The sequence below is a fragment of the Phyllostomus hastatus genome, unplaced genomic scaffold (assembly GCF_019186645.2).
Source record: "Phyllostomus hastatus isolate PE091 unplaced genomic scaffold, TTU_PhHast_1.1 phas_contig_312, whole genome shotgun sequence".
In the NCBI taxonomy this organism is placed as follows: domain Eukaryota; kingdom Metazoa; phylum Chordata; class Mammalia; order Chiroptera; family Phyllostomidae; genus Phyllostomus; species Phyllostomus hastatus.
Window position 1 is genome coordinate 552,923 of NW_025333849.1, and position 26,259 is coordinate 579,181.

Consider the following 26,259-nt stretch of genomic DNA (forward strand, 5'->3'; position numbering starts at 1 on the left):
ATCTTTAATCCTTGGTATTTTAATTCTCATGTGTCTTGGAGTGGTCCTTTTTGGGTCCAACTTGATTTGGACTCTCTGTACTTCCTGGTCTTGCATGTCTAATTCCTTTGCAAAATTAGAAAAATTTTCTGTCATTATTTTGTCAAAGAGATTTCCAATTTCTTGCTCTTTCTCTTCTTTTGACACCCCTATGATGTGAATGTCAGACATCTTGATGTTGTCCCAGAGGTGACTTATCTTACCCTCATTTCTTTGGATTCTTTTTCTTGTTGTTTTGATTGGTTCTTTTTTGCTTCCTTATATCCAAATCATTGATTTGTTTCTCAGTTCATCCATTCTATTGTTGCTTCTTTGTAAATTGTTCTTTATTTTAATTAGTGAATCCTTTGTTTCTGATTGGATCTTTTTTATGCTCTGGAGATCCTCACAAAGTTCCTTCACCATCGTCATAACCTGTGTTTTGAACTCAGCATCTGACAGATTGCTTATCTCCATTTCATTGAGCTCTTTTTCTGGAGTTTTGATCTGTTCTCATTTGGACCATGTTTGTTGTCTCCTCATTTTGGCAGCCTCCCTATGTTTGTTTCAATGTATTAGGCAGAGCTTCTCTGACTTCGTGTCTTGGTAGTGTGGCCTAACATAGGAGGTGTCCTGTAGGGTCCAGTGGCATAGCCTCCCTTATCACTTAAGCTGGGTATTCGAGGTGCACCCTGTGTGGGTTGAGTACACCTTCTTCTTATAGTTGAGCCTTGGTTGCTGTTGGCAGATCAATGGGAGGGATTTTCCCAGGCAGTCAGCTGTAAGGACTGGTGGTGAGCACTGACCACCAACTTCTGCCGTCCATGGAGGATCAGCTGTTTTTAGGGACAGGGTGGAAGTGCTCCAATGTGGTCTGCAGCTGCCCACTGGATGCATTGGAACTGGGGTTTCCAGGGTGGTATAGGCCTCGTTCAGCCCCCACCTGTGTTTTGCCCTGGGCTGCCGTTCCTGAGCTATAAATATAAAGCAATCTGAGAAGGCTGCTGCTACTTGTGCTGGGCTTGGAGATTACCAGAAGCCAAACTGTGAAATTAATCTGGCTGCTGCTAGTGCACAGCCTAGAACTCACTGAGCCCAGCTGTTGCTTGTTTGATATGATTTAGGAAGTTATGTAGCATGAACAAAGTCCAGTCATTCATATGGAAAAGCAGCGTGGGGGGTGGGTGGGTGCAAGTTGGGTGGGGTTGAGTCTCTGGGGGCCTCCAAGGTGGATCAATAGTGTTAGACAGGTTGATGGAATCTCAAATATGGCACTAGCCTGCTGGCTCCTTGACTCTGCAGGGGAAGGGCTCAGAAAACGGACAATAGCCTCTCCTTGCTCTGATGCTAGACACCAGCCTCTCCTAGTATGTCACTGGTGCTCATCAAACTGCAACTCTGGCACTGGAGTTCATAGAGTGATTCTGAGTAGGTGAGTCCATTGGTGGGTTCTTTAAGAGAAACTGCTTGGGGCTCCAGAAGTTCTTTCACTGACTCAATCCCCACTGTTTTTTTTTTGCAGTAGAGGTTGTAGGGACCTATCTTCCTGGCACTGGAACCCTGGGCTGGGATCCTGGTGTGGGCCTGGGCCTATTCACCCCTGAGACATCCCTCCTGGTATTTTATCTACCACATGTGGGTGAGAGACAGCCTATTCTGTGCCTGTGCCCCTCCTACCATTCTGGATGTATGTGGTTTCTTTAATTCTGTAGTTGTCAGGCTTCCATTCAACTTGATATATGACAGTTTTGAGTGATAGTTGTTCTATATGTTAGTTGTAATTTTGTGTGGTTGTATGAAAAGGCTAGCCATGTCTGTCTATGCCACCATCTTGGCTGGAAGCCACTACTTGCCCTATTTACTAAAAGCAACTCATGGTTAGGGTGCTATTTTGTTCACCCTTTCAATTATGTATGACTCCCAAATATCACCAACAATCTGTTGCTAAGACAAAGCTGTGTTTATTGTTTACTTTGGTCAAAGAGAAACACAGCTTTTCAGAGTTTTGTCAGTCTCTTAAAGAGTGAAAGTCCTGTGAAAACTTATTAAGAATTTGAAGTTAGGCTTATGAAGGTCTTTCAATGCAGACTTGATTAGAATTGGGTAAGGGTCAGATAAATGGTTGATCAGATAGAGAGAGGAACTGAGGTTAGAAACCATGTGTCTCCTCAGGGTTCTGAAGACCAGTTCCAGGTTCTAATCCTGGCTTTGAATTTATTAGACACTCCTGTTTCCTTTTAGTAATTCTGTCTTTGTTCTCTAACCTATTCTGACCAGCATACTTTTGCTTGCAACCCAAGTTAGATCTCCTATTTGAAACTAAAAGAACTAGATCTAAGAAAAGTAGCCATACCACCATTGCTCATTAAAAGATATTTGGGCATTTGTGATAGTAGATATGGCAAATTGATGCTAAAAATTGTTTCTTTATTCTCTTGAATTGATGAAACTCCCATGGGCAAGGTTCTTGGGAAATATTTTGGAGAAGGCTCTTTTGGATGAAAAATGTACTTGGTCTGTGCAAGTATTTTCCTGTTGTCAGAGTTTAAATATCCCATTGAAATAATATGGGAAACCATTTCCCCCTAGATCTCTGTCTTTCTTGATGGATTTTCAGAACAACTCAGTTTTGAGTCTCTTGCAAAACAGAGCATTGAGAAAATTATTTTGGAGAGTTTTTATGGTAAAATATCTTCCTGTTAATCTCAAAACAAGTGTTTGGACATTTTATTCTACTTCATCTACATCTATTTGCAAAGCTTTTTTATCTGCACTTTATCTGTGGAGACAAATTATTGAAAAGGATTTATGTTATGCTCAGTCTCCTTTGCTAGCTAGGTTAAAAGATTTTATCCAAGCAGCTTCAAGTGCTCTTATTAATATTGTATTTCCAAAGTGAAAAAATTTTGTTTTGTTTTTTGGATGTTATCTTGAAATATTAAAGTATAATTAAAAAAGAGGGCTTGAGGTATATAGCTTTCTCAAAAGAGGCCCACATTTTTTACAACACAAAAGACTACTGTAATAATATATAAAGTGTTCTGAGATGGGTTTTACTATTCTTCAGAGTTGATATACACTGTAGGCTGTTGACCACTTTTGGGGCAGAACAAAGACAGCAGGAATATGATGATCCACTTACTTCAGACAGCTTTCTAGTTGCATTAAAATTGAGCCAAACAAGTAGACCTTGCAAGACTTCAGCTTTGCTCTTGGAATCACCCTCTGCCTACTTCACATGTTCCTGGCATGTTTTTTAGTCTCTTGTGGTAGAGAGAATGTGGAGTTGCCAGGTTACTGTCAATGAAGAATAATTTTTAGAAATAGAAAGTCAGTGTCCTGGCTCTGAATGATTCATATTGCACTCTGGGCCATGTTATGAATGTTAAACAGTTAACTATCAGTTGGTGCTTAATCTGTTAGATCTTCCTTGATCCATAATTTGAGTGTGCACTTTTTGTTTTTGCTTTAAGTATAAAATAGATGGTTTATATTTTCCTTCCAGCTGATTCAGAAGTAAAATGGTACACTCATTTGGCATTAAAGTGTAAAAACAAAATGTTTACTAAATTAAGTGAAATAAGGTGAACTTTCGGCTTTCCACATCAATTATTTATTAAATTATCAAATTGGATTTGCTCTAAAACCTGACAGTTTTGGAATATGAGAAATGTGATTCAGAAACATGAAGGCCCTATTTTTTAGCCTCTTCCTCCTTTTGCTCAGGAAATTTGAGGTATAATCCATGGGCACTTTTCAGAGACATCCTTTCAAAGGATTTATTTATCAAGTTATGTGATGTTGGATAAGTCTCAAGTCTTTTCATCTGTGAAATGAGAATAATAATATTTGCCTCACAAAATTGTTGATAGCAGAATGTAAGGCATCCATTCATTTTATTGTATATGTATATTTGTAGATATTATTATAATAGGCCTCCAGGAAATGTTAGCTATATACTAGTTTATTTATTGAAAAGATACTGTTGCTTGGTTCAATGTTCAAAAGATATGAGTTTTACGTTGTATCTTTTGAAATCTTTCCACTTACTTCCCAGCAACATAATTCTCCTCCCTGGAGTCAACAGATGCATCGTCTTCTTGGATATCTTGCTTGAGATATTCTGTATATCTGAAAGCAAAAATATGTTGTCTTTCCCTGACTTAAAAATTTTTTTGTAATTATTTATTTTTAGAGAGGGGAAGGGAGGGATAAAGAGAGGAAGAGAAACATCAGTGTGTGCTTGCCTCTCGCGTGCCCACAACTGGGGACCTGGCCAGCAACCCAGGCATATGCCCTGAATGGGAATGGAACCAGTGACTCTTTGGTTTGCAGGTCCACACCCAATCCATTGAGCCACACCAGCCAGGGCTTTAAAAAAACGTTTTTTTAAAATTTATCTTTCCCTGCCTTTTTAAAAAACATGAATAAAATCTTACTATTTTACGTCTTCCTTTTTGTCACTTAAAAATGAATCTTAGAAGTTGTTCATATCAGTAGAATGATTTTAAACAACTGTGACTAAATTAAAGTAGGCATAGCTGTATATTTGTGTGTGTGTGTGAGGGTGAGTGTGAAGGAAAGACTGAGAGAGCTAGAGCAAGCTGGCCTGTTCTAATTTAATTATCAATTCTAACCCCTAACTACTGGATATTCATTCATACATTCACTTCATTCATTCATTCAACAACATTTTTTGAAGGCCTACCATGATTCAGGCAAGGCTCTGGCAATACAGCCAAGAACAAACCAGTCACTTCTTTCCCATTGTAGTGAACATGAGGCTGGACATTGCATTTTTGCCTCATCTGCTGTGTGGTGCTTCAGAGCCCCATGCCGGCCCTCCACGGCTGAGTCTCAGGCTCAAACTCCCAAGATTGTCCGCATCCCTCTGGTTTGGGTTGGGGTCCTAAAGCGAGAGATGGCAAAGAGGGGAGTCTGAATCTACGGGAACATGGTGGGGAGCCCGGAGCTTCACGGGAATCTGGACACGGGGATGAAGAGGCCCCAGAATTCGGGGGGTACCCCTGGCGGGGCGTAGACCCTCGGTGCGACTTTGGGGTATCAATCCTGGGTGTGAGAGAGGACATATGCCTGAGTCCGTGTCTCCTCCTCGCCTTGAGAAGCACACGGGACCTCGGAGACTACTTCTTTAGCTATCCCATTTTACAAAGATGGAACACCAAGGCCCAGGATGGCAATGGTCCGTACAGTTGCCCACCTACACCTGGGATTGGAGGGAATCCGGAGACCCGAGAGCGGACAGGGTCAATTCACAGCGAGTTCAACGGTTGGGCTGACGGAAACCGATTAAGAAACTGGACACCTCTAGGCGTCTATTGAAAACTCGTGCAGTGGGAAGGATTTCGGACCTGCAGAGTGGTAGCAGGTTCGAAGAGCCAGGCGTGCAGTCTTCAGCCCTTTAAACTGCCAGTGCGCGGGAACCGCAGACCAACAGCCACAGGCTGACTAGGCGGGCGCGCACTCTCAGCAGCCTACATTTGCCCCAGCTCCGCCCCCTCGCCAATTGTTGTCCAATCAGCAACTTTCTTTCCTCCGGTCCCAGTTCCTCCCATCTCTTCGCGCCTCCGCCCCTACAACCCAGAACCTAGAAACGGAGGGGGCAGGGGGCGGGGCTCCCTATCGGGTGCCTGGGCAACTGGCACAGTCGCGCGCTCCCTCTGATTTTTCGAACGCAGTTGGCCCTCTAAGCAGAAAAAAATACAAGAGCGGCGGCCAATGGCTCTCCAGAAAGAACCCGCGCGCTGCCCCGGCCCCGCCTCACTCTGCTAAGAAAGAAGTGCAGGCCTGGCCATTGGTTCGAGTGATCTGTCACTCGCTGCTGCGGCCAGCGGGCTGGGGCCTTGTGGTGATTGGTTCCGCCCAGGCGCGAAATGTAACGCGGGAAAAGTCGGAGTGGGGACCGCAGAGGCAGGTTGTTATTTTCGGGGGGTCAGAGGCGTGAGCTCTGCTTTCCTGTCACCTCAAGCCAGGTCGCCCGCTGCTTCCCGTTGCTGAAGCCTACGTTGGAGCGTACAAAGAGCAGAGGACGGCTTGACCCAGGGTTGGAGTCCAGCACTGACCACCCGGTGGCCGCCTAGCTGCTCTGCTCCTTCGCTGGCCGCTGTACAGGAGGATTCCAGGAAACGTACGCTTGCCATGAGCCGGCGGGACTGAGAGCCAGCGACTCAGAGCAGAGCAGGCAAGCGGAGCAAAGGGCCAGATCCAGGCTCAGGGAGTGCGGCCGGCGGAGCTGCGGATCAGGGCAGGACGATGATTCGGGGCATGGAAGCGTCGATGGCGGAAAACCCGCCGCAGCCGCAGCCGCCGCCGCCGGTCATCTTCTGCCACGACTCTCCGAAGCGGGTGCTGGTGTCGGTCATCAGAACGACCCCGATCAAGGCCACGTGCGGGGGTGGAGGGGAGCCGGAGCCGCCCCCACCACTTATCCCCACTAGTCCTGGCTTCAGTGACTTTATGGTGTACCCGTGGCGCTGGGGAGAGAATGCGCATAATGTGACGCTAAGCCCCGGGGCTGCGGGGGCCATCGCCTCGGCCACCTTGCCCACCGCCGTCCCTCAAAACCCGGGGCTTCGGGGCCGGGGTGTGCCCCCTCCCACTGCCTCCGGGGGTGAGGACGAGGAGGAAGCCAGCAGCCCAGACAGCGGCCACCTTAAGGTGAGCGGGGTGGGGCGCGGGGCAGCTGGACGGTTAACGGCACAGCCCGGAGTCGGCAGCGCCCGGGGACACAGCAGGCGGGGCGGGGCCGAGTTTAAAACGCAAAGTAGCTGGGGCCAAGGCGGGGCGGGGGCCGGTGACAGGGCCCTGACGTCACTGCCGCGCGCCAAAAAACGGGCCTTGTGTGGGGGCGGGGCGAGGCGGTGGCCACGTGATGCGGGTTTGCAGCAGGGCGTGCGGACCCAAGGCGGGGCAGTCCTGTGGTGCTGTGGAAGGGATCGCGGTCTGGGGTAGCGGAGGAGGCCGTCAATCCTCCTTGCAAGGCGCTGGGCAAACCGCTGGGTCTTCGCTGGCCCGGGAGGGAGGGAAGTGTCTGTCTCTTTGAGTTGTTTACTTTGGGTGCTGGAAGAGGGTGACTGCGCAGTTTGTGCCCCATCTCTGTAGATATCTGGCCCGGCTAAAGATGCCTTGCAGAGATAGCCGAACAGTGAGAAGGGAGGTCGGGGAAACTTCAGGAGTAGGGAGTTAGGCCTTCCCTGCCTTTCACTCATCCAGCGTACTTTTTTGCTTGGTGCTGAAAGAACACTGTGGCATGGGTCTCTAACCTTTAATTGATCTTACTCTCAGACTGTTCAGAGCTGGGAAGGATGCGGTTACCTGGTTGAAACCTACAATTTTATGGATTAGGCAGTTAAGGCTTAGATAGAGGTTGGTGAAAGGACCTCTCCAAGGTCACACAACTAGGTAGTGGGAGAGCTGGAACTGTGGTTGAGTTTCTGTGGCTCCTAGTCCTGAAGCATGTGTTCGGGGTGCTTCTCCGCAGACATAAAGACTATTCGACTTGAATACCTTACACACTGTAAATGTTGAATAAAGGTGCTCAGTAAATAGTTATGTAATGAATGAATGGTGCTAATATACGGTTACTGTTCAGGTTCTATTTGTTAACTGGCTATATAAAATAGTTTGCCAAAGGTAAAACAAGTAAATCACCTAGTGTGTAAGTGCATCCGTATTGGCAAATACTGTATTTATAAATTGAAATAAGTTTGATCGTTTTACATGCAGTAGCAAAGACGTTGAAACTGTTGTTGGAGCCTGGAGGAAATTGATACACTTGCTGTTACTAATGTTATTGTTATTAAAGAGCTATCAAGTTAATAAAACTATGTGCTTTGACACACTTCATCTCTTGAAGCTGCACTTCAGTAAAAGTTTGAACGATTTATCAGTAGAAATGTTCATAATAGTGCTGATCTCTAGGTAGCCTTTAGTAAGATGGATAGGTATCCTAGGTATTTTTCTTTGTTTAGGCCTTTTTTAAAAAACACGTATATTAGAACCCTGGCTGGTGTGGCTCAGTGGATTGAAGCAGGGCCTGTGAACCAAAGGGTTGCCGGTTCAAGTCCCAGTCAGGGCAGATGGGCCAGGTCCCCAGTAGGGGGCATGTTTCTTCCTCTCTCCCCCCTCTAAAAAAAGTAAAATAAATAAAACACATATTAGATTATATAGTTGAATAACATAAAGGCATACATGCACAAATATTTGTGGAAGATGTTGGGTTTATTATTAAATTATAACTAATTTGGGGTTATCTAAGACAATATTATCATAGCTAAATGAAATCTGCAGGTATGTCCTTTTTATCCTGACAGACTTATTTTCATATAAGCCTTTTATAAAAGTTGCTTGCACAATGTGTAGGTTTGAATTTTATTTCCATGTTGTTCACCTCTTTTCAGGGGTAAGATATACCAGAAATTATGAAGACCATGTGAAAGTGAAAAGGCTGTTTTATATTTCACTTTTTTCCTCCTCACAATTTTTCATATTGTAACTTCGGTAAATTATCAGAGGAATTGGTTCTAACTTACCATCTTATCAATGAAGCAATCCAAATACAGCTCCAAAAATTCATTCATTTAGCTTGACAATCTTTCAGGGTTGGGAGGAGGCGGGGCCCAGGCGAATTTAGAATATGCCTTTATTTAAGGAAGTTAGCTAGTTGGATTTGTGATTAGTTCCCTCTAGACTAAAAGCAGGGAGTCCTAGTTCCCTATGTTTGCCTCCTGAAAGTGCTTGTGATTCTTTACCTCCAGGTGCAGCATGGGTTAATCATACTGACTGAATCTGCTCACTTTTTGGGAAGATGGGAGACAATTTTGCATTAAAGCTGATGCCAGTAACGTGCACCCCTCTACCCTCTTCTCAGTATGTAGGTTAGAGGCAACAACAGCTGTGGATTTGAGAACAACATTTGTGTTCATTTGCTATTTGCTGCTGCTGCTCCCGAGGGAGGTGTCTGAGTCCTGCACATTGGTTATCAGCTTCTGGTTGCTCTCTTGTTTGTTCCTGTCCAACACTGTCTCTCCTGCCTGTTGGGAGAACATCATCAACCTACTTATTCTGGGTTCTCATTGCAAGATTACTTAGCACTTTTGTGGGTATAATTACATATTAGCATTAGATCTTTTCCTGTAGAATTTGCGGAAGTAAGGGAAAGATCTAATTTTCCCCTTTCTATCACACGAACAATTCAACCATCTAGACTGCACATAGTTTTACAAATAGCTGATTATTACAGAGTAATTACCATGTAAACATAACATGTTAACATAGGAGTCACCATTTATTGCCTGGCACAACGACCTGCCAGGCTATGTGTTGAGTGTTTTTAATTCCTTTCCTAATTTATCTCATTTACCTGATGAAGGAGGAATTAGAGAGAAGAGTCCCCAAAATTAAGTGTAGTTATCATCATGGTAAGTGGCAGAACTGATTGGAATCTTCTAGAGCCCTTGCTCTTAAACCCTACATGAGATTGGTCTTGTGTATATCATGTGTGAATTGCCTTTAGGTGTTTATTATGTTTTTAATATTAAGCTAATGCAAGTAGACTTAACACATATTATTTACACCTACCTGTGTCTCAATGGAGGTGCTTTATGAGGGTACAGGCAATAATTCAAATTAAGACTTGGAAAGTTTGTCAGATAGGTCAAGTTGGGGTACAGCTATGGGAGTCATAGGAAGTTTAGATCTAAATCTGACTTCAAAACAGGAAATATGATACATTATATTTTCTCAATTACTTACCAACGTACATATGCCTCCCACTGAGTCCTATTTTTCTTTTCCTTCTAGTTTATGTCTGAGTAGTTTATTTGAATTTTACGTTGTATAAAAATGTGTTGAGGACTTAGTTTTTTTAGTAATCACATGAATAACAAGCTTGAGTATAACTTTTTCTAAAGCCTAGGTAAATGTGTACATTATACCAAGTGGTTTGAGAATAGCCCCAATTTGAAAACAAAAAAAATCCTCACCTGAAGATATTTTTACTGATGTTAGAGACAGAGGGAGAGGGAGAGAGAGGGAAGGAGTAAGGGAGGGAAGGCAGAAGAAGGAAGATCAGTTGCCTCTGGTACCTGCCCTAAATGGGAATCAAGCCTGCGACCTTTTGGTGCACTGGACAATGCTCCAACCAACTGACCCATCTGACTGGGGTAAGAAATAACCCAAATTTTATTAAAGAATTTTATCCCTGGCCAGTGTGGCTCAGTCATTTGGAGTGTCATCCCATACACCAAAAGGTTGCAGGTTTGATTCCCAGTTAGGGCACAAAATACCTAAGGTGTGGATTCAATTTTTGGTCCAGGCGCATAGGTGAAACAACCAATTGATGTTTCTTACAGCTATGTTTCTTTTCTTTCTCTGCCCGCTTTTCCCCGCAACCCACCCCCTGCCCTATCCCTCACCCCAAGCACTGGAAAAAAATGTCTTCTGATGAGGATTAAAAAACAAAATTTTAAAAAAGATTCTACTTATTTATTTTTACAGAGAGGGGAAAAAGAAGGAGAGAAACATTGGTCAGTTGCCTCTTGCATGCCCCCAACCAGGGACCTGGCTCACAACTGAGGCATGTGCCCTGACCTGGAATCAAACTGGTGACCTTTCAGTTGGCAGGATGATGCCCAGTTCACTGAGCTACCCAGTCAGGGCAAAAAATAATTTTAAAGTTAGTTATTGACATTGAGAACTCAAAACATTTATCATGAAATAGTTTAGAAAACATTTTCAAAATCACTAAGCTACTTCTAGAGATATTGAAATTCTATTAAAAAATGCTGAAATATGCATACAGTTTGGGTAGTTTAATCATTTAGCTTTATAGTAGCATATATTGCAGCAGTTGCCACATAATACCAGTGGAGTGTATTAGAATTTGTTAAATTTTTCTTGCAAATCAAGCAGTCTCAACAAGATTTCTCTCTTTTGCTACAGATATACTTGGTTGCTGGTGAGACTGTATTGTTGTCAAAATGTACCTTCTTATTGTTAAGGCCAAAATGAGAATAGTCCTTTTTAAGTCTACTTATTTTTTATATGTCAGTTAAAAGATGCTATTTATTCATTGATTTAGGGCATTAGATGAATACTTACTTGCCTTGCATAATTTTCTTAGTTCAAAGAATGCATTTAGTGAAGCCTTACCTGTATATGGCTAGGATGTTGTATTGTTTAGCTTTCCATTTCTCATCTGGTAAATGTAAATGTATGGCTTGTACCTGAAACAAGAGCTTAGAATTGCTCTGAAGCAGCCAAATGGTTAACTTTTTAAATATATCTTCCTCCCTACTAAACATGCTTATTTTTTTTACCAGAAACAGACAATGAGTAATCTTAAATTTTTGATATTAATTAATTAATCATTATTTAAAATTGTAGTAGTCGGCAGCATATCCCAGCTAGCCTAGTGATCCTGCTGTGCCTCTGGCCAAGACCTCACCGAGATGCCATCTCAAATGGAACACGCCATGGAAACCATGATTGAAAAGTTTTACAAACTTGTTGGGGATAAAGGCTCTTTAACAAAGGAGGATCTGAGAATACTCATGAAAAAGTTATTCCCTGGATTTTGGAAAATCAGAAAGACCCTGTGGTCTTGGACAAAATAATGAAGGACCTGGACCCGTGCAGAGATGGCAGAGTGAGCTTCCAGAGCTTCTTTTCACTAATTGCTGGGCTCACCATCATGTGCAGTGACTATTTTGTGGTACACATGGCGCAAATGGGAAAGAAGGTGGAAGCACTAAGCTCTTCTTCGGCCCTGATAAGAGTTTTCCCAATGTGTCACTTAAGGACTGTCTGCCCTACAGATTCCCTCTGTGTAAAGATCTCATGAGCAGATTGGGACCCTTAGAAAATGTACATATAAAATTCCACCCCCATTTGACAAGAGAAAGGAAACCCAATTAAAGTTAGATTAGTGGAGGGTATAGGGGACTAAATGGTAATGGAAAAAATATAATAAAGATTAAATTTTTTTAAAGCCAGATAAGCTTTTGATTTTTATATTGCTTGCATCCTCTTGCCCTCAATAAACACATTTTATTTTTAGTTCTTAAAAAAATAAATTAAGGAAGATTGTAATAATCAACAATATGTTTTTATGTATTTAAAATATTAATATTAGGAAAAGGATCCTTTCATGGCAGAGGAGTTGTATATCACTAAGGTTTCTAATTAACCTGATTTCATTAACAGAATCACCTATTTTTTATGGATCATAGATGCTGTATTTGCTTAGCATTTTAAAAACTATTAAAAAATTATTCATGATATGACCAAAGCCAGCAGCAATCTATACAATTATTGTTGCTCAATAAATGATGGCAGTGGATGGTATAATTTTACTCATGGTCAGGTCCCTCTTTGCTGATGCTGGGTGAACAATTTTATCAAGAAAGAGTAGAGCTAAATGTAGCTCCTGAGGATCACAGCCAAGGAATAAAGGAGGTGAAAACAAAAATGTCTGATAACCAGCAATAATTGCCAAATTGATTTGCTAATTTGACCTTAAACATAAATAAGTCAAGTTCCACTCAGGATCTTGCCTATTCTGAACTTCATTATAAATGGAAACTCAAGAAACCCAAAAAATGGAAACCCAATTTTTGGCTCATGTGGTAGCCTTCTGAAGCTTTTGCTCAGAAGTCAGACATGTAATTTCCACTCACATTTTAGTGGCCAAAGCAAGTTATGTGGCCAAGTTGGACTTATGGGTGCCCACAGCGAGAGAGGGGCGGTAAATATTTTTTACAATAATATAACCTTCCACAATGCCTTTGCACATTCCTTTTTTTTTTTTGTCAGTTGTGACAAAAGACAACATAAAATTTACCTTCTTAACCATTTTTTTAGTGTTAACTACGTGTATTGTTGTACAAGAGATCTCTTGGACTTACTCATCTTGCACAACTAAAACTCTATACTCACTGAACTCCTTCCTCTTTTCTCTTTGCCCACAACTCCTGGAAACCACCTTTTTACTTTATGTTTGTAAGAATTTGACTACTTTAACTACTTCATATAAGTGGAATCATGTAGTATTTGTCTTTTGTGACTGGCTTGTTTCTCTGAGCATAATGTCAGTCAAGGCTCATCCATGTAACATACGGCAGGATTGCCTTTTTTAAGGCTGATTATTCCATGTATTGTATGTGCCATATTTTCTTTACCCATTCATTTGATCATGGACATTTAGACTGCTTCCACCTGTTGGCCGCTGTAGAAATAGATTCTAATATCTAAGAAATTTTTTGGCCCTGGACAGGTAGCCCAGTTGGTTAGAGCATCATCCCAATATGCCAACGTTGCAGATTCCATCCAAAACCACAATAATTCTGAGTTATTTAGTTACCTTTACTGGTGTTCTTTATTTCTTTGTCTAGTTTTGAGTTATTGTCTAGTGTCCTTTCATTTCTGTCTGAAGAACCTTAGATTTATTATAAGGCAGGCCTCCTAGCAATGAACACTTCCAGCATTTGTTTGTGCAGGAATGCTTCTTTTCTTTATTTTTTATTCTTATTGGTTTTTTTTTTATCCTCACCCAAGGACATTCTTTCATCGCTTTTATAGAGAAAGGAAGGGAGAGAGAAAGACAGAGACAAACACTGGTGTGAAAGAAAAATATCGATTGGTTTGCAGACTTGGGATCATATGCCCTGGCCAGGAATTGAACCAGCAACCCTTTGGTTATGGTTCAATGCTCCCACCAACTGAGCCACACCAGCCAGGACTAATTTCTTTGTTCTGAGGGATAGTTTTGTTGAATATAGTATTGGTTGACTTCTGTTTTTTCATCCCACTGCTTTCTGTGGTTTCTCCTGGGAAATCAGCTATTAATCTTATCTGTGGACTTCATGTATATGATGAACTGCTTCACTCATGCTGCTTTCAAGAATCTCTGTATGTCTGTTGATAGTTTGATTTAATGTGTCTTAGTGTGTATCTCTCTGTTTATTCTTAATAAAGTTCATTAGGTTTCTTAGATGTTTAGAGTTTTGTCTTAGAAATTTGGGAAGGTTATAGCCATTGTATCTTCGAATATTCTTTCTGCCCCTTTCTTTCTTGCCTCTGGGTCTCCAATTATGTGTATGTTGGTATACTTGGTCTCAGTGTTTGTGTCCCCTCCCCCACAAATTTGTGTGTTCAGATTCTGACCTGCAAAGATGATGGTATAAGGAGGTGCTTTGGGAGATACTTAGGTCATGAGAACTCTTGTCGGAGAGGTTCTGGAGAAATCCCTTTCCCCTTCTACCACTGAGGACACAGTGAGAAGGCACTGGCTATGAACCAGGAAGAGGGCCCTTTCATGATTGTGCTGGCACCTTGATATTGGACTTCCCAGATTCCAGAACTGTGAGAAATAAATTTGTTGTTTATAACTTACCCAGCCTATGGTATTTTGTTATGGCCTGAAGACTAAAACACACAATGTTCTACAGGTGTCTTAAGCTATGTTAATTATTTTCTCCAACTGGGTAATTTAAGTTGGCTTATCTTTAAATTTATTGATTCTTTCTTGCCCTTTCAAATTTGCCATTAAAACTCTGTGGAGAAAAATTTCATTTTAGCTATTGTTTGTTTTAGCTCCAGTATTTCTTTTTATTTAAATCAGTTTTTTATTGACATGCTCTGTTGAAACCAAGTTCTCCTGATTTCCTGTTATTCTTTGTCCGTTTAAAGTGTTTTAGTAACACCATTGTCTGTTTCTATTAAATTTTCGTTTGTATGGACCATAATTTTGTTTTTTTGCATGTTTTATATTTTCTTGAAAACTGGATGTTCTGAATATTATAATGTGGTAACTTTGGAAATCAGGTTCTTTTCTTTCCTCTTTCTGTGTGCTGTGGATTGTAATTGTTTGACAACTTTTCTAGACTATTTTTTGTAAACTCTATTTTGTTGTCTAAAATCTGCTTCTTTAGCTAAAGTCTGGTCAGCTCATATTTTGAGAGAGATCTCCTTGAATGCCTGGTGCCAAAAAAGAAAGGGGAAAAAAACTTCTAATTTTTGCAGAATGGCTCTGTACTGTATCTCTCTCTCTCTCTCTCTTTTTACTGCTTAGCCCCACTATTTATAACTCTGCCTTAGCCTTAATTTCCTACTTGTGTGGAGTCTGATCAGCCAAAGGTGAAAGCCTAGTGTCCTTTCAGGTCTTTTCTGAGCATGATTCCTGACCTGGTCAAGTGTGTGGCTTTCTAAATATCTGTCTTTAGGATTCATGGGCACTTTTCAATGCTGTAATTTCCCAAAGAAACTCTCGTCCAGTTTTTCCTTCCAGGCTCTTGGCATATTTCTTTGCCTCAGTTGAATTCTTTTTTCCCAGGCAAGTTGTCATTTGCTTCACAGGGTTTTGAACAGTGAGCTCTGTGTAGCAGCTTTTCCACCCTGAGAGTTCTAAGTTAGGCAAAACAAAGACAAGCTCCTTGCCTCAGCCCTTCAGGTAGCCCCAAGTCAGGTCAAACGGACACAGTTCTTTCATAATAAGATGTGCTCTGTTCTCTCAGGAACCAGGGACTAGGTTCCCACGCTGAGAATGAAAGCTGCTGTCTCTAAGACCACCTTGTAGTAAGGAAGAGGGGATGGGCAAATAAAACCTCTGCAAAGCTTTCCTGCCATTTTCAGTTGCCTTTTTCTTAATTCATTGTTCACTGAGTTACTGTGAATCTCCATTTTCTGGAGTTGTGATAAAGTTGATTGTGACAGCTTGATTTTTTGGTGATCTATGGAGGGATGGGTCCTGGAAACTACCATTTTTTTGGTGATGTCACTCAAGAAAGATTTAAAAAATTATTTATTATGATATTTTGCTTTAATGAGTGGAGTCCAAGAAATATATTAATGTTTATACATACTGTTAACAGGATGGTATTCGACGTGGTAGACCCAGAGCAGATACTGTCCGAGATTTAATAAATGAAGGAGAGCATTCGTCCAGCAGAATTCGTTGTAACATCTGTAATAGGGTGTTTCCACGGGAGAAATCACTTCAGGCTCACAAAAGGACTCATACAGGTAAGTTATGCTCTCTAAAAATTTTAGAGAATGTCAAAAATAATACCTAACAGAAAGCTGATTTGATGTTTGGGATTATAAATTAATTTTTTAATTGCCTTATACTTATTGTATTTTTTTAAAGTAGGCACTGTGTATGTTATAGGACCCATGTTCTGTGCTTGCCACTTCTAAAGAAAGGCCAATATTCAACAGATGAGAATTTCAGAGTAAGGAAAGGTTTACTGATCGAGAAGGCCAGCTTGAGATGGGAGAATTCTCAAATACATTTTTTTCTTTATTGTATGTTTTTCCACTACCATTTATCCTCCTTAGACCCTCTTCCACCTCCACCCCAAATCACCACACTGTTTTCTGTGCTTATGAGTCCTTTTTCTTTATTGCTTTATCTCTCCACCCCAACCCCCAAACAATCTAGAGTTGGAAGGCAGGAGGGGCAAGGCAAGGGTGGGCATGTGCTCTAGACAGGTAGGTCTTGAAAGGGAGCCAAACAAGAGTGAATTTTCTCAATCCCTTCCTTCCTGGTTGGTTCATGGATCCTCCGGATCCTCACCCTCACCCCTGCTGATCTGAGCCCAGTTTTGGAGACTTCTGTGAATCTTTGGGAAATAATCATTACTTTGTGCATATTTCCCAACCTTCAGGGTTAGGGGAAGCACCCTCTATGGCAGAGGGCTGCTCTTGCAAAAACCTCAAGTAGAATTCCTCTAGTTAATTATATCTGTAGCAGGAACTATTAGCCGAAGGGCAACAGAGAGAGGAAGCATTTCACTGAGTTACAAGTAAGTCAGTTTCTTTATTGGAAAGGGATAGCTTTCTGAACCATATGACTTCTAAAGTTACAGGGTAATTAATCTACTAATCATAGGAATCTTATTACTAAATTTAGTTCTATCTTTCTACCTATTGAATATTACTTGATATGCCCTTGTCTGTATAATTGTTTAAACTGATCCGTCGGTCATATACTAAAATAGTAATTGTCAAGTTTTTAATAAAATTTCCAGAGCCCTCAGTGTGCCATGAGAGTGTTTTACTTAGCCACTAAGGCTAGCCACTAAGGCTAAGGTGAAGTATAACTTTTCAGAATTAAATGTATTTGAAGGTAGCTATTTCAAGACGATCATACATCTGTATTTGTGTAGAGAAATTAGACTTGTTTTTAAAATACCATATAGAAAGTGAACAAATAAATAATACAGAGAGAGTCCTTGTTCTTCCACAGAGAAGGTTGGCCTCAGGAAGAGGCTTATGGTTTGGTATTCTTTTATTCATATTGGAAGAACCAGAATATAACTATTGATCAAAAAATATTTTTTCAAGAAATAATTAATTATGATTGAGCAACATTTTTGAGCACTTTGTCCAGCCAAGCACTGTGTTGAATATAGGAATTGAAATGGAGTACAAGGTATTATGCATCTTTGTGTAAAGAGAATACCATGATACATGAACAACAAACAATACCAAGTTAGTGAGAGGATACAGAGCTCCATTATTTGGAGGTAGAGGGAGTTTCATTTGAGCCTATAGGATTGGGAAGATTTGAATGGGCAGAGAAGATAGGATTTGCAAGGAGTAGAGCAAGATGAGGAACTGTCTCTTGTCTGCAATAAATCTCAGGGGTGAAGTAAAGATAAACCCTGCCCCTAAACCCAGTAGTTACATTGCAGATTGTAGAGGATTATTTAGAAGTCAGCAGATAATTTTTATTTGCCTAAGGAGTGTAGTTAGAGTTTAGGTGATTTAGGGGGTAGTTGCTATGACAAAAGCAAGAGTTATGTGCCAGCTACTTGTGAAGTGTTGTGCAGGTGGATTGACTAGAGGGTTACCCAGGGTTTGTTCTAGGTGGAGGAGCTTCCTCCAGTCAACAGGGGAAGTTGCAGTGGGAAGTAGGAATGGGAGACACTTTAAAGAATCAGCAAGAGTTTGTGATTTGGATTATGGGGAGAAAAAATATGGGATCAGCTGAAGATGATAACTTCAAGGATTTCAACCTGGGTACCTAAAAGTTCAAGGCCTGAAGAAAATACTGTGGTTCCAGGTGGATAGCTGCTTGATATTAGGGAAGGACTGTCTTTGGCATGTTCACTTGCAGCTCTGTAGAGGTTAATGTGTTTTGTTGCTGTTTGGAATCATGATCTATATAAAGGTTGATAATCTCTACCTGGCCCTTCTTCTTCTCACCTTATTGTCTCAGAAATAATGTGTAACATCTGCCTGCTTAGGTGAGAGACCCTACCTGTGTGACTATCCAGACTGTGGCAAAGCCTTTGTTCAAAGTGGACAGCTCAAAACGCATCAGCGTCTTCACACCGGAGAGAAACCTTTTGTTTGTTCAGAAAATGGTATGATGTTAGAAGTTAAGTTTATATAATAACTAGTTGTGAGTTAGTTAAAATATCTTTTGCTTGAATTTGGGGGGAGGGTTTTTTGATAAAGATTTTAGAAAACAGCCCTAACTATTGTGGCTCAGTGGGTTGGGCATTGTCTTGCAAACCAAAAGGTTGCTTGTTGGCTTCCCCGTGAGGGCACATGCCTGGTTTGCAGGCTGGACCCCCAGCTGGGGGCGTGCGAGAGAGAGACAACAATTGATGTCTCTTTCATACATCTGTGTTTCTCTTCCTTTCTTTCTCCCTCCCTTCCCCTTTCTCTAAAAATAAATAAATAAAATCTTTAAAAAAAAAAGATTTTAGAAAACATGCTCAATTTCTGGGAACAGATTGATTTTTTAAAATAAGTATTCTTTTTAGGTAAAAAACTTAAAAGGTAATTTAAAATACTATATCCAGTTGTAGGCAGTAGAAAAATCTACAGCCTTTAGAAATAGGCTTTTAGTTTGGATTTAAACCTTTTAACTATTAAACTGAAGTAAGCATATTATTGTCTACATTTTCAGTGAAGGGGAAAATTTTACCATCTTAACACTGCCACTATTAGTAATTTCTTATTACTTAAGCAATTTTCTTAATCTCTTATCACAGTTTCTTAGGATATTTTTCTTGTGCACATTTTTATGGAGTTATAATTGAAATTAAATATTTTGTTCTGTAGCTCTATGGTTTTCTTGATTATTGTCAGTTGTTACAAATGTTTACAGGCTTTTTCATCTAGTGAATTTGTTTAAGCATATACTAGTTATATCTGGATATTTGTCCCTAATCCCCACGTTGTTCAGGGGGCAGCTGTATACAGTGATTGCCTCATTGTTGAATTTGATTTAATTTGTTTTAAAAATGTGTTTGTTACTAACAAAGCTGAGGGTCATGTTTTCCTACTGAAAGCTTTGTTTATCTTTTGGGATGTTATCTTCTGATAGATTCAAGAATAGAATTCCAGGGTCAGAGGGTTTGAACATTTTTTTGACTCACGCCAATGAATCACTTCCAGTGGGGTTGACTGCATTTATAATGTGATGACCAAGAGGTAAAAGAACCAGCATCCCATCCCCTTCACTAGCATTGATAAAATACTGTGCTTAGAGGTTTTTTCCCCCCTCCTCTAATTTATAGAATGCTAAATCTCATCATCTTAATATATTTTTCTTGGTTATCAGCAAAACTGAACATTTTCCATGTGTGCTGGATGTCCAGATTCTGATGAGTGTTTCCTTCTGTGTTTTGAAGGCTGCCTTAGCAGATTCACCCATGCAAACCGCCACTGTCCGAAGCACCCTTATGCCAGGCTGAAGCGGGAGGAGCCCACTGATGCTCTCAGTAAGCACCAGACTGTGGACAACCAGGCTGCTGCCGAGTGGTTGGCAAAGTAAGGCTCTTCCTAGAGTCCACTGCAGAATACCACCCAGTATATGGGCTGATGCCGGGGACTTTACAGTTCTCTCTTTTAAAATAAGTAGCTTTTACAGACATTTTATAAAGTAAAATAACTTGAAATGGTGCTTTATTTTCTTAAGCCACAGAATTGTTAGGAGTATTACCAGGATCTGTGTGTGATAAAAAACTTCTATATGATAGTCTTGAGTGCCCAGACCACAATTTATTTTAAAAGCAAGTTTTCCCCATTTTAAAAGAATGTTTTATATATATTTCATTTGTTGTTAGTTCCACCCCTCTTTATTTTCTAATACTAGAATTAAATATGTGCTGATTATTATAGGGATATCTATCTCCATATAGCCTCATGTATCTGTACATATAGATATGTATGGATATATACATATATATTCAAAGATGTTCTTCTGAAGTTCCAAAAAGCACCCAGTTTAATTTTTTTAAAAGGCAACAAGGTGGGAGGAGGCAGCATTAAAAAACTCTAAGGATATTTTGATTTAAAGAGTCATCTCTCTTAAACAAACCACCAACTGCTAATTGTGCCACTCTCGAGCTTCATCAGCTTCTTCTGCACTTGGCGATAAGGTCTGGAACCCCTGAGTGTGCTGGTGGAGCTCTGCCTTTCTCTGGCAATGCAACTGTCTCCAGCCATCTGGACTCCTGGTTCCTTAGTACCATTTCCTTTATGGTTTCTGGGCCTTTGTGCTCCTTGTGCCTCTGCAGAATATGTTTGCTTCCCTCTTCATTTAGCCCCTTGGCTCATTCTTCATTTCTTACTCAGGGTAAACATCACTTCAGGAGGTTCTTCCCTAACCTGCTCACCAACACCCAAAACAAATAAGGTTAAACTCAATTAACAGATACTTTTATAACATTGTATTTTCCCTTTCAAAACCTTTGTCATATAGTTATTCATTCATTCAGTGTCTGTCTTCCCTGCTAGACTGTAAGATCTACAAGGGCAGGGATTATGTCTGTCTTGCTTACCATAACACTTTGTACCTCTTTCTTCCTCCTCCTGGCTGGCCTCCACTGCCCAATTATTATCTCTAATTTTGTCCAAGCCAGAAACTTTTGGTCATCCTTGTCTCTATCCTTCCTATCAACTCAGTGACTAACTTTTGGAATGTACCTCAACAACTCTCAGATTCAGCTACTTTATCTCTCTCAATCCATTCTCCATGCTGCTGCCAGAGGGATCTTTCTAAAATGCTAATTTGATCTTCAGCATGAAGCCTAAACCCTATATTATAGTATTCAAGGATCTTCATTACTGGGTCCCTGCGGACCTGGCTAAACTTACCTTTTGCCAGTCCCCTTTTCTAGCTGTCCTTCAAGTCAAAATGAACTATTTATATTTCTTTCTTATACCTCTGAGTATTGCCAAAACTTTTCTAGTATGAGTAGTGTGAAGTTCCTGAAATCTAGTATTTGTACTTTTTTTGTATCTAATTTTAAAATAGCTTTACAGATATAATTGACATACAATAAATTGTACCCATTTAACATGTACAATTTGATACATTTGGACATATGTGCATATCTGTGAAATCATCACCATCATCAAGATAGTGAACATATCTATCACTTCCAACAGCTTCCTCAGACCCCTTTGTAATTCCTCATTCCCAGTCCTTCTTTCCCGCCTCCTCCCCAAACAACTGGTCTGCTTTCTGTCAGTATAAACTAGTTTGCATTTTTTAGAGTTTTATGCAAGTGAAGCCATACAGTATGTACCCCCTGGTTGTCTGGCTTTTTTCACTCAATGTAATTATTTTGAGATTAATCCATGTTGTTGACTTTATCAATAGTTCATTCCTTTCTATCCCTGAGTAGTAATCTGTTGTATGGATATACCTCAACTTGTTTTTTATTCATTCATCTGTTGGTGGGAATTGGGTTATTTTTGGCTATTACAAAGGAAGCTACGATGAACATTAATATGCAAGTCTTTGGGCAGTTTTGGATATAATGATACTGTCTTTAAATATGCATTTCTTTAGTTACCAAAAAAGGTGGAACATTTGCATTTTCTCTTATGAATTACCAGTTGGCCATGAAATAGAATAATGGTGCTCTTAAATTTTTGACTAAGCTGTGTTACAGATTAATCTGTAAGGCATATTTTGTGGATTTAAAGTTTCTCATAGTTAACTCTGGATAGGATAAATAGGTTTGTAATGGATATTTGTTCTCTTATTTCTATACTTTAGTGCATTTTACATATGACCTTTAAGGCCACTATATTTTAATGGCAGAAGGGTTGAGTATGAGACCCAGCACTGCCAGTTTTTGATTTTGGAAATCTGAGAAAATCTCTCTTGAGCTTGAATTTTTTCCTCTGTAATGAGAAAGATATGTAATATATATGTGAAATCACTTTATAAGCTTTTAAACCGAAGTATATTTAATACTGTGGTAAAGAATCTTTTTTAAAAAAGTAAACATTTGAAAATGTCAGGTATACCATTTAACTAATGCAGATGCATTTCCCATAGGTATTGGGAAACAAGGGAGCAGCGTACCCCAACCCTGAAAGGAAAGCTCGCCCAAAAGGCTGATCAGGAGCAGCAGGACCCTCTGGAATACCTTCAATCTGACGAGGAAGACGATGAGAAGAGCGGTGCCCAGCGCCGGCTGCAGGAGCAGCGGGAGCGCCTACATGGAGCCCTCGCTCTCATAGAGCTCGCCAACCTGACGGGGGCGCCACTGCGCCAGTAGCCTGCACACTTGACTTTTCCACTGTACAAAAGTACCGCCCAGAGTACCAAACGTAGATCCCTGGGCATAAGCTAAGCACCTTATTTGCTTATCATAGGCTGCTATTCTGTAGAAATTCATGAAGAATGTCATTGCCCCGGAATATGGGGTGAGAGAGAATTGCACTTTTTAAAATATGGTAATGGGTTGTTGTAAAGTTTAAAATATTTTTGTAAATATGGGACCTCTAGTACAGGGTAGGAAACTACATATTGTGGGAAGCTAGATTTTGCAAGTTTAATGCATTCATTGGAAGCAGTTCTCACAGGAAGCACTTTTTGAATAAGACACTTTTATTAAAAAAAAAAAACCAGAATAGAACATGTAGCCAAAGAAGGTTAAGATAGGTTATTTATAAGATCATTTTTAACAATGTATATTAGTACATTTAACAATACTGTAAACACTGAAGTAAGCAAGAAAATGTAAGGTCTATGTGAGATGTATATTTTTAAATTGCAAAATAGTGTGACTAACAATACTAGAGAAGTGGAGAACTGACTATTTTGGAAGATGTCCTAAGTTACAGACTTTGGAGGGAAAATAGATATCTGAGGATCTTGGTAGGTTGCATAATGGTTCAGGATTTTCAAAATTGGAGTAAAATCAGTCTTCTATCTTTATGAGGCTTTATATATACTATGATGTTTAGGTTTGAAAAGCACTTGTCATCTCTTGTTAACTAGGGAACTTTTGCACATTTCATATTTCTCATTTGCTGAAATTGAGTGATTAATCTTGCAAAGTCTAGGTAAACCTGGTAATTGCTTTCTTTCTTTTTTTTAAATATGAGCCCTGTAATGAGATTTGGCACTTGGATTGTTATTAATAAAATGGACATCTACAGGGTTGTTTTGTAGTGACCTGTTTTAAATCTTTTGTTAACAAACACTAAGTTTTAATTGTACTGCTTGTTTAGAATTACTAGCAAATGAAAGCCTCCTATTTATATTTTCAGTGCATAAAGCTACCTTGCTTTTCAGAATAACATGCCAAGCTATTTTGTGCTCACTAAATTTAGCTATCAGTTAAACACTGCAGAAAGTATTAGCTACTCAAATAAGTAGGTTCTGGAATAGTTTTAATTAACTGCACGTGTGTTAACTTGCGTGGTGGTTTTAAACCATTTTTTACAAATAGATGAAGTTTTTAAACACCACTTTATGTACTGAAGCATGATCATAAAAATCAAGAGCTAAGCAGTTCACCTCCTTTATGTAGGTATAAATATCCATCATTTTAGCTTTTGTTTAGGCAGGAACTAAATAATATACATAACATGGTAATTTTTTATGAATTGCTTAATTGGAGTAAACCTCAGAATAATAGAGGGAAACATGGGCTCTTCAGCGCCTTTATTTTTCTATTTTGAATTGAAGTAGTAGCCTACATATATAGTTTAAACATTATCTAAAACATAGGCTTCTTTCTCCCCAAATCCCAATGAGTTACAGTCACACAGTTTCACATATGTAGCAATGGGGAAGGGGAGGCATGTAAATGTCTTGAAAAGGAGCAAAAGTTTGAAAGATGATAGTAACAAATAATGTGCATGATGAGGACATACTTTACAAATGTAATCCTCAATACAGTGAATTACAAATCTTGAAAGATGTTTTTGTAATAAGAAAATTTATATTTGTAATGGTCTAAGAATTTTGTTTGTAATCTGATATATAGAATTTTAACTTGGAGCACTTAAAAGCACAGTGAGAGACTATAGCATTGAATTTTCCTGGTTTAGGTTTCAACATTTTCTCTAGATTTTCCCTCTCAAGTATGACTTAAATGAACTATAAGAGGCAACACTTACTAGTCTTAGGAAATTAAACATTTAATGAAATTACATAAAGAAGGAAAGGCAGTAAAAATTTAAAAAATACAAATACTTGTCAATTAAAAATAATAAAATTTAAGACCTTCAAAGGTATGGTTTTAATTTCTCTGGTCAGCTTTTGTCAACTTTAATAGTTATATTCACAGACATTTTTTACTTGTATAATTGAAAATTTTAAGAAATTAATACAACTATTTACTATAGAAATATTTAAAATGTTCTTTTTGATATAAGCTATGTACTTGGACAAAATACATTGGCATTTAAAATTTAAGGTGCATGAAGACTGCTTTTTGTTTTTAAAATGTGGTTTACATTCAGATTTTGAAGTGTTTTATGCTTCATATGGCTAAGTTGTAGTTTGGCAGAGTTAACAGCATAAAAATAAATATGCTGTAATCTTAAAAGATGCTTTGAATAAAATTTTATTTTAATTTACAGTTTAAAGTACATGTTCCTTATTGAACCATTTATTATTTGTTTTCCTATCAAAAATATAACAACCATGATATAAAAATTAAAAAGATTTAGAGAGAAATGTCTCCTATGGTCCTACATTCATCATTATTATTTTGATACATTTTATATTTCACTCCAGTTGTATATATATAGTTTTTAATCCTTACTCCAGGATTTTTTTAATTGATTTTAGAGACAGGGAGTGAGAGAGAGAGAGAAACATCGATTGGTTGCCTCTCTTATGCTCCCAGACTTGTGATCGAACCGCAACTTTTTAGGTATAGGGACCACGATCCAACCAACTGTCTCACCTGGCCAGGGCCCAGTCATCTTTTAAGCATAACTGGAGCCATAGTATGAATTGCTTTGTCTTACTTTAAAATAATGGCCTTTTATATCATAGATATTCATTTAACTTTCTCATCTGGTTGATTATTACAGTGTAAAAATACACTTGTGTAGATAAGTATTGCAAACCTATCGCATTAGGACAATCAGGAATGGGATTTAATTTTACTTATTCAGGATATATGGGATCTAGGGTCACCTCCTCAAGAATCTACCCAGAGCCTGTTTACTTTTTATCTGTGCAATTTTTTCATTCATTTTTTGTTAGTATATATTTGGTCTTGTACTTGAAATGACAAGGTTCAGCCAGGGGCTTTACAAAAGAATTTCACAAGCAACTCTTTAGTTGTGAGTTGTGATTTTAACAGTGGTTTAAGGTCTTGGAGTGTGGATGTATAGATGCACCCACCTAGATGCAAATTAAATGCAAAGTGATTAAGGATGTCAATTCAAAGTGACTACTGTTTGGCAATCAAAACTTACTTGGAGATTCACTGGAAACTATCTTTTTCAGGAAATTAATGTAATTTCAAGTTCAGGTTTTTTTATTCAACTTGCCTATGAATTTTTTTCTGTTTTAAAAAGGTCTTATGTATGTTTTCTTTCTTGCAGTGTGGACTCCTCCTTTCTATGTTTTTTAATGCTAGTTACTTGCCAAAAGTTATGCTTTAGTTCTTAGTGTTGAAAATGTTCTTGGTTGTTCAGTGCCTACAATAGAAAATTGTATGGCATGGATATAATTAGCACAAAGCTAAGATTTCAGATTTTTAAAGTTAATTATTTAGAATGAAAATATGGGACATTTGAAAAATTGCTCGAGCGGTGAACTGGTCAGAGTAGGCAGTTCTGGGACGATCTTCGGTTAACGCCAGTAACAGACACTTGCTTAGTTGCTATACCGCTGGATAGGAAGTGGACCCTTAGGTAAGGAGAGAACTTGCCAGAAAGCACCCAGTGGCAAGGGAAGCCTTGAGACTTTGTACCTACCTTACCCAGCCATTTCAC

The 26,259-nt window shown here is 39.5% G+C and overlaps 1 protein-coding gene and 1 pseudogene across 1 annotated transcript; both read left to right on the forward strand.

Moving 5' to 3' along the window:
* Window positions 1-5,927: 5,927 nt before the first annotated feature.
* ZNF367 (zinc finger protein 367) lies at window positions 5,928-24,853 on the forward strand. The gene is made up of 5 exons (XM_045839818.1): window positions 5,928-6,696; window positions 15,909-16,059; window positions 18,288-18,407; window positions 19,686-19,824; window positions 22,349-24,853. The coding sequence occupies exons 1-5, from the start codon at window positions 6,292-6,294 to the stop codon at window positions 22,569-22,571; spliced, it is 1,038 nt and encodes a 345-aa protein (XP_045695774.1). The 5' UTR covers window positions 5,928-6,291; the 3' UTR covers window positions 22,572-24,853.
* LOC123819429 lies at window positions 11,490-11,965 on the forward strand (annotated as a pseudogene).
* Window positions 24,854-26,259: the final 1,406 nt, after the last annotated feature.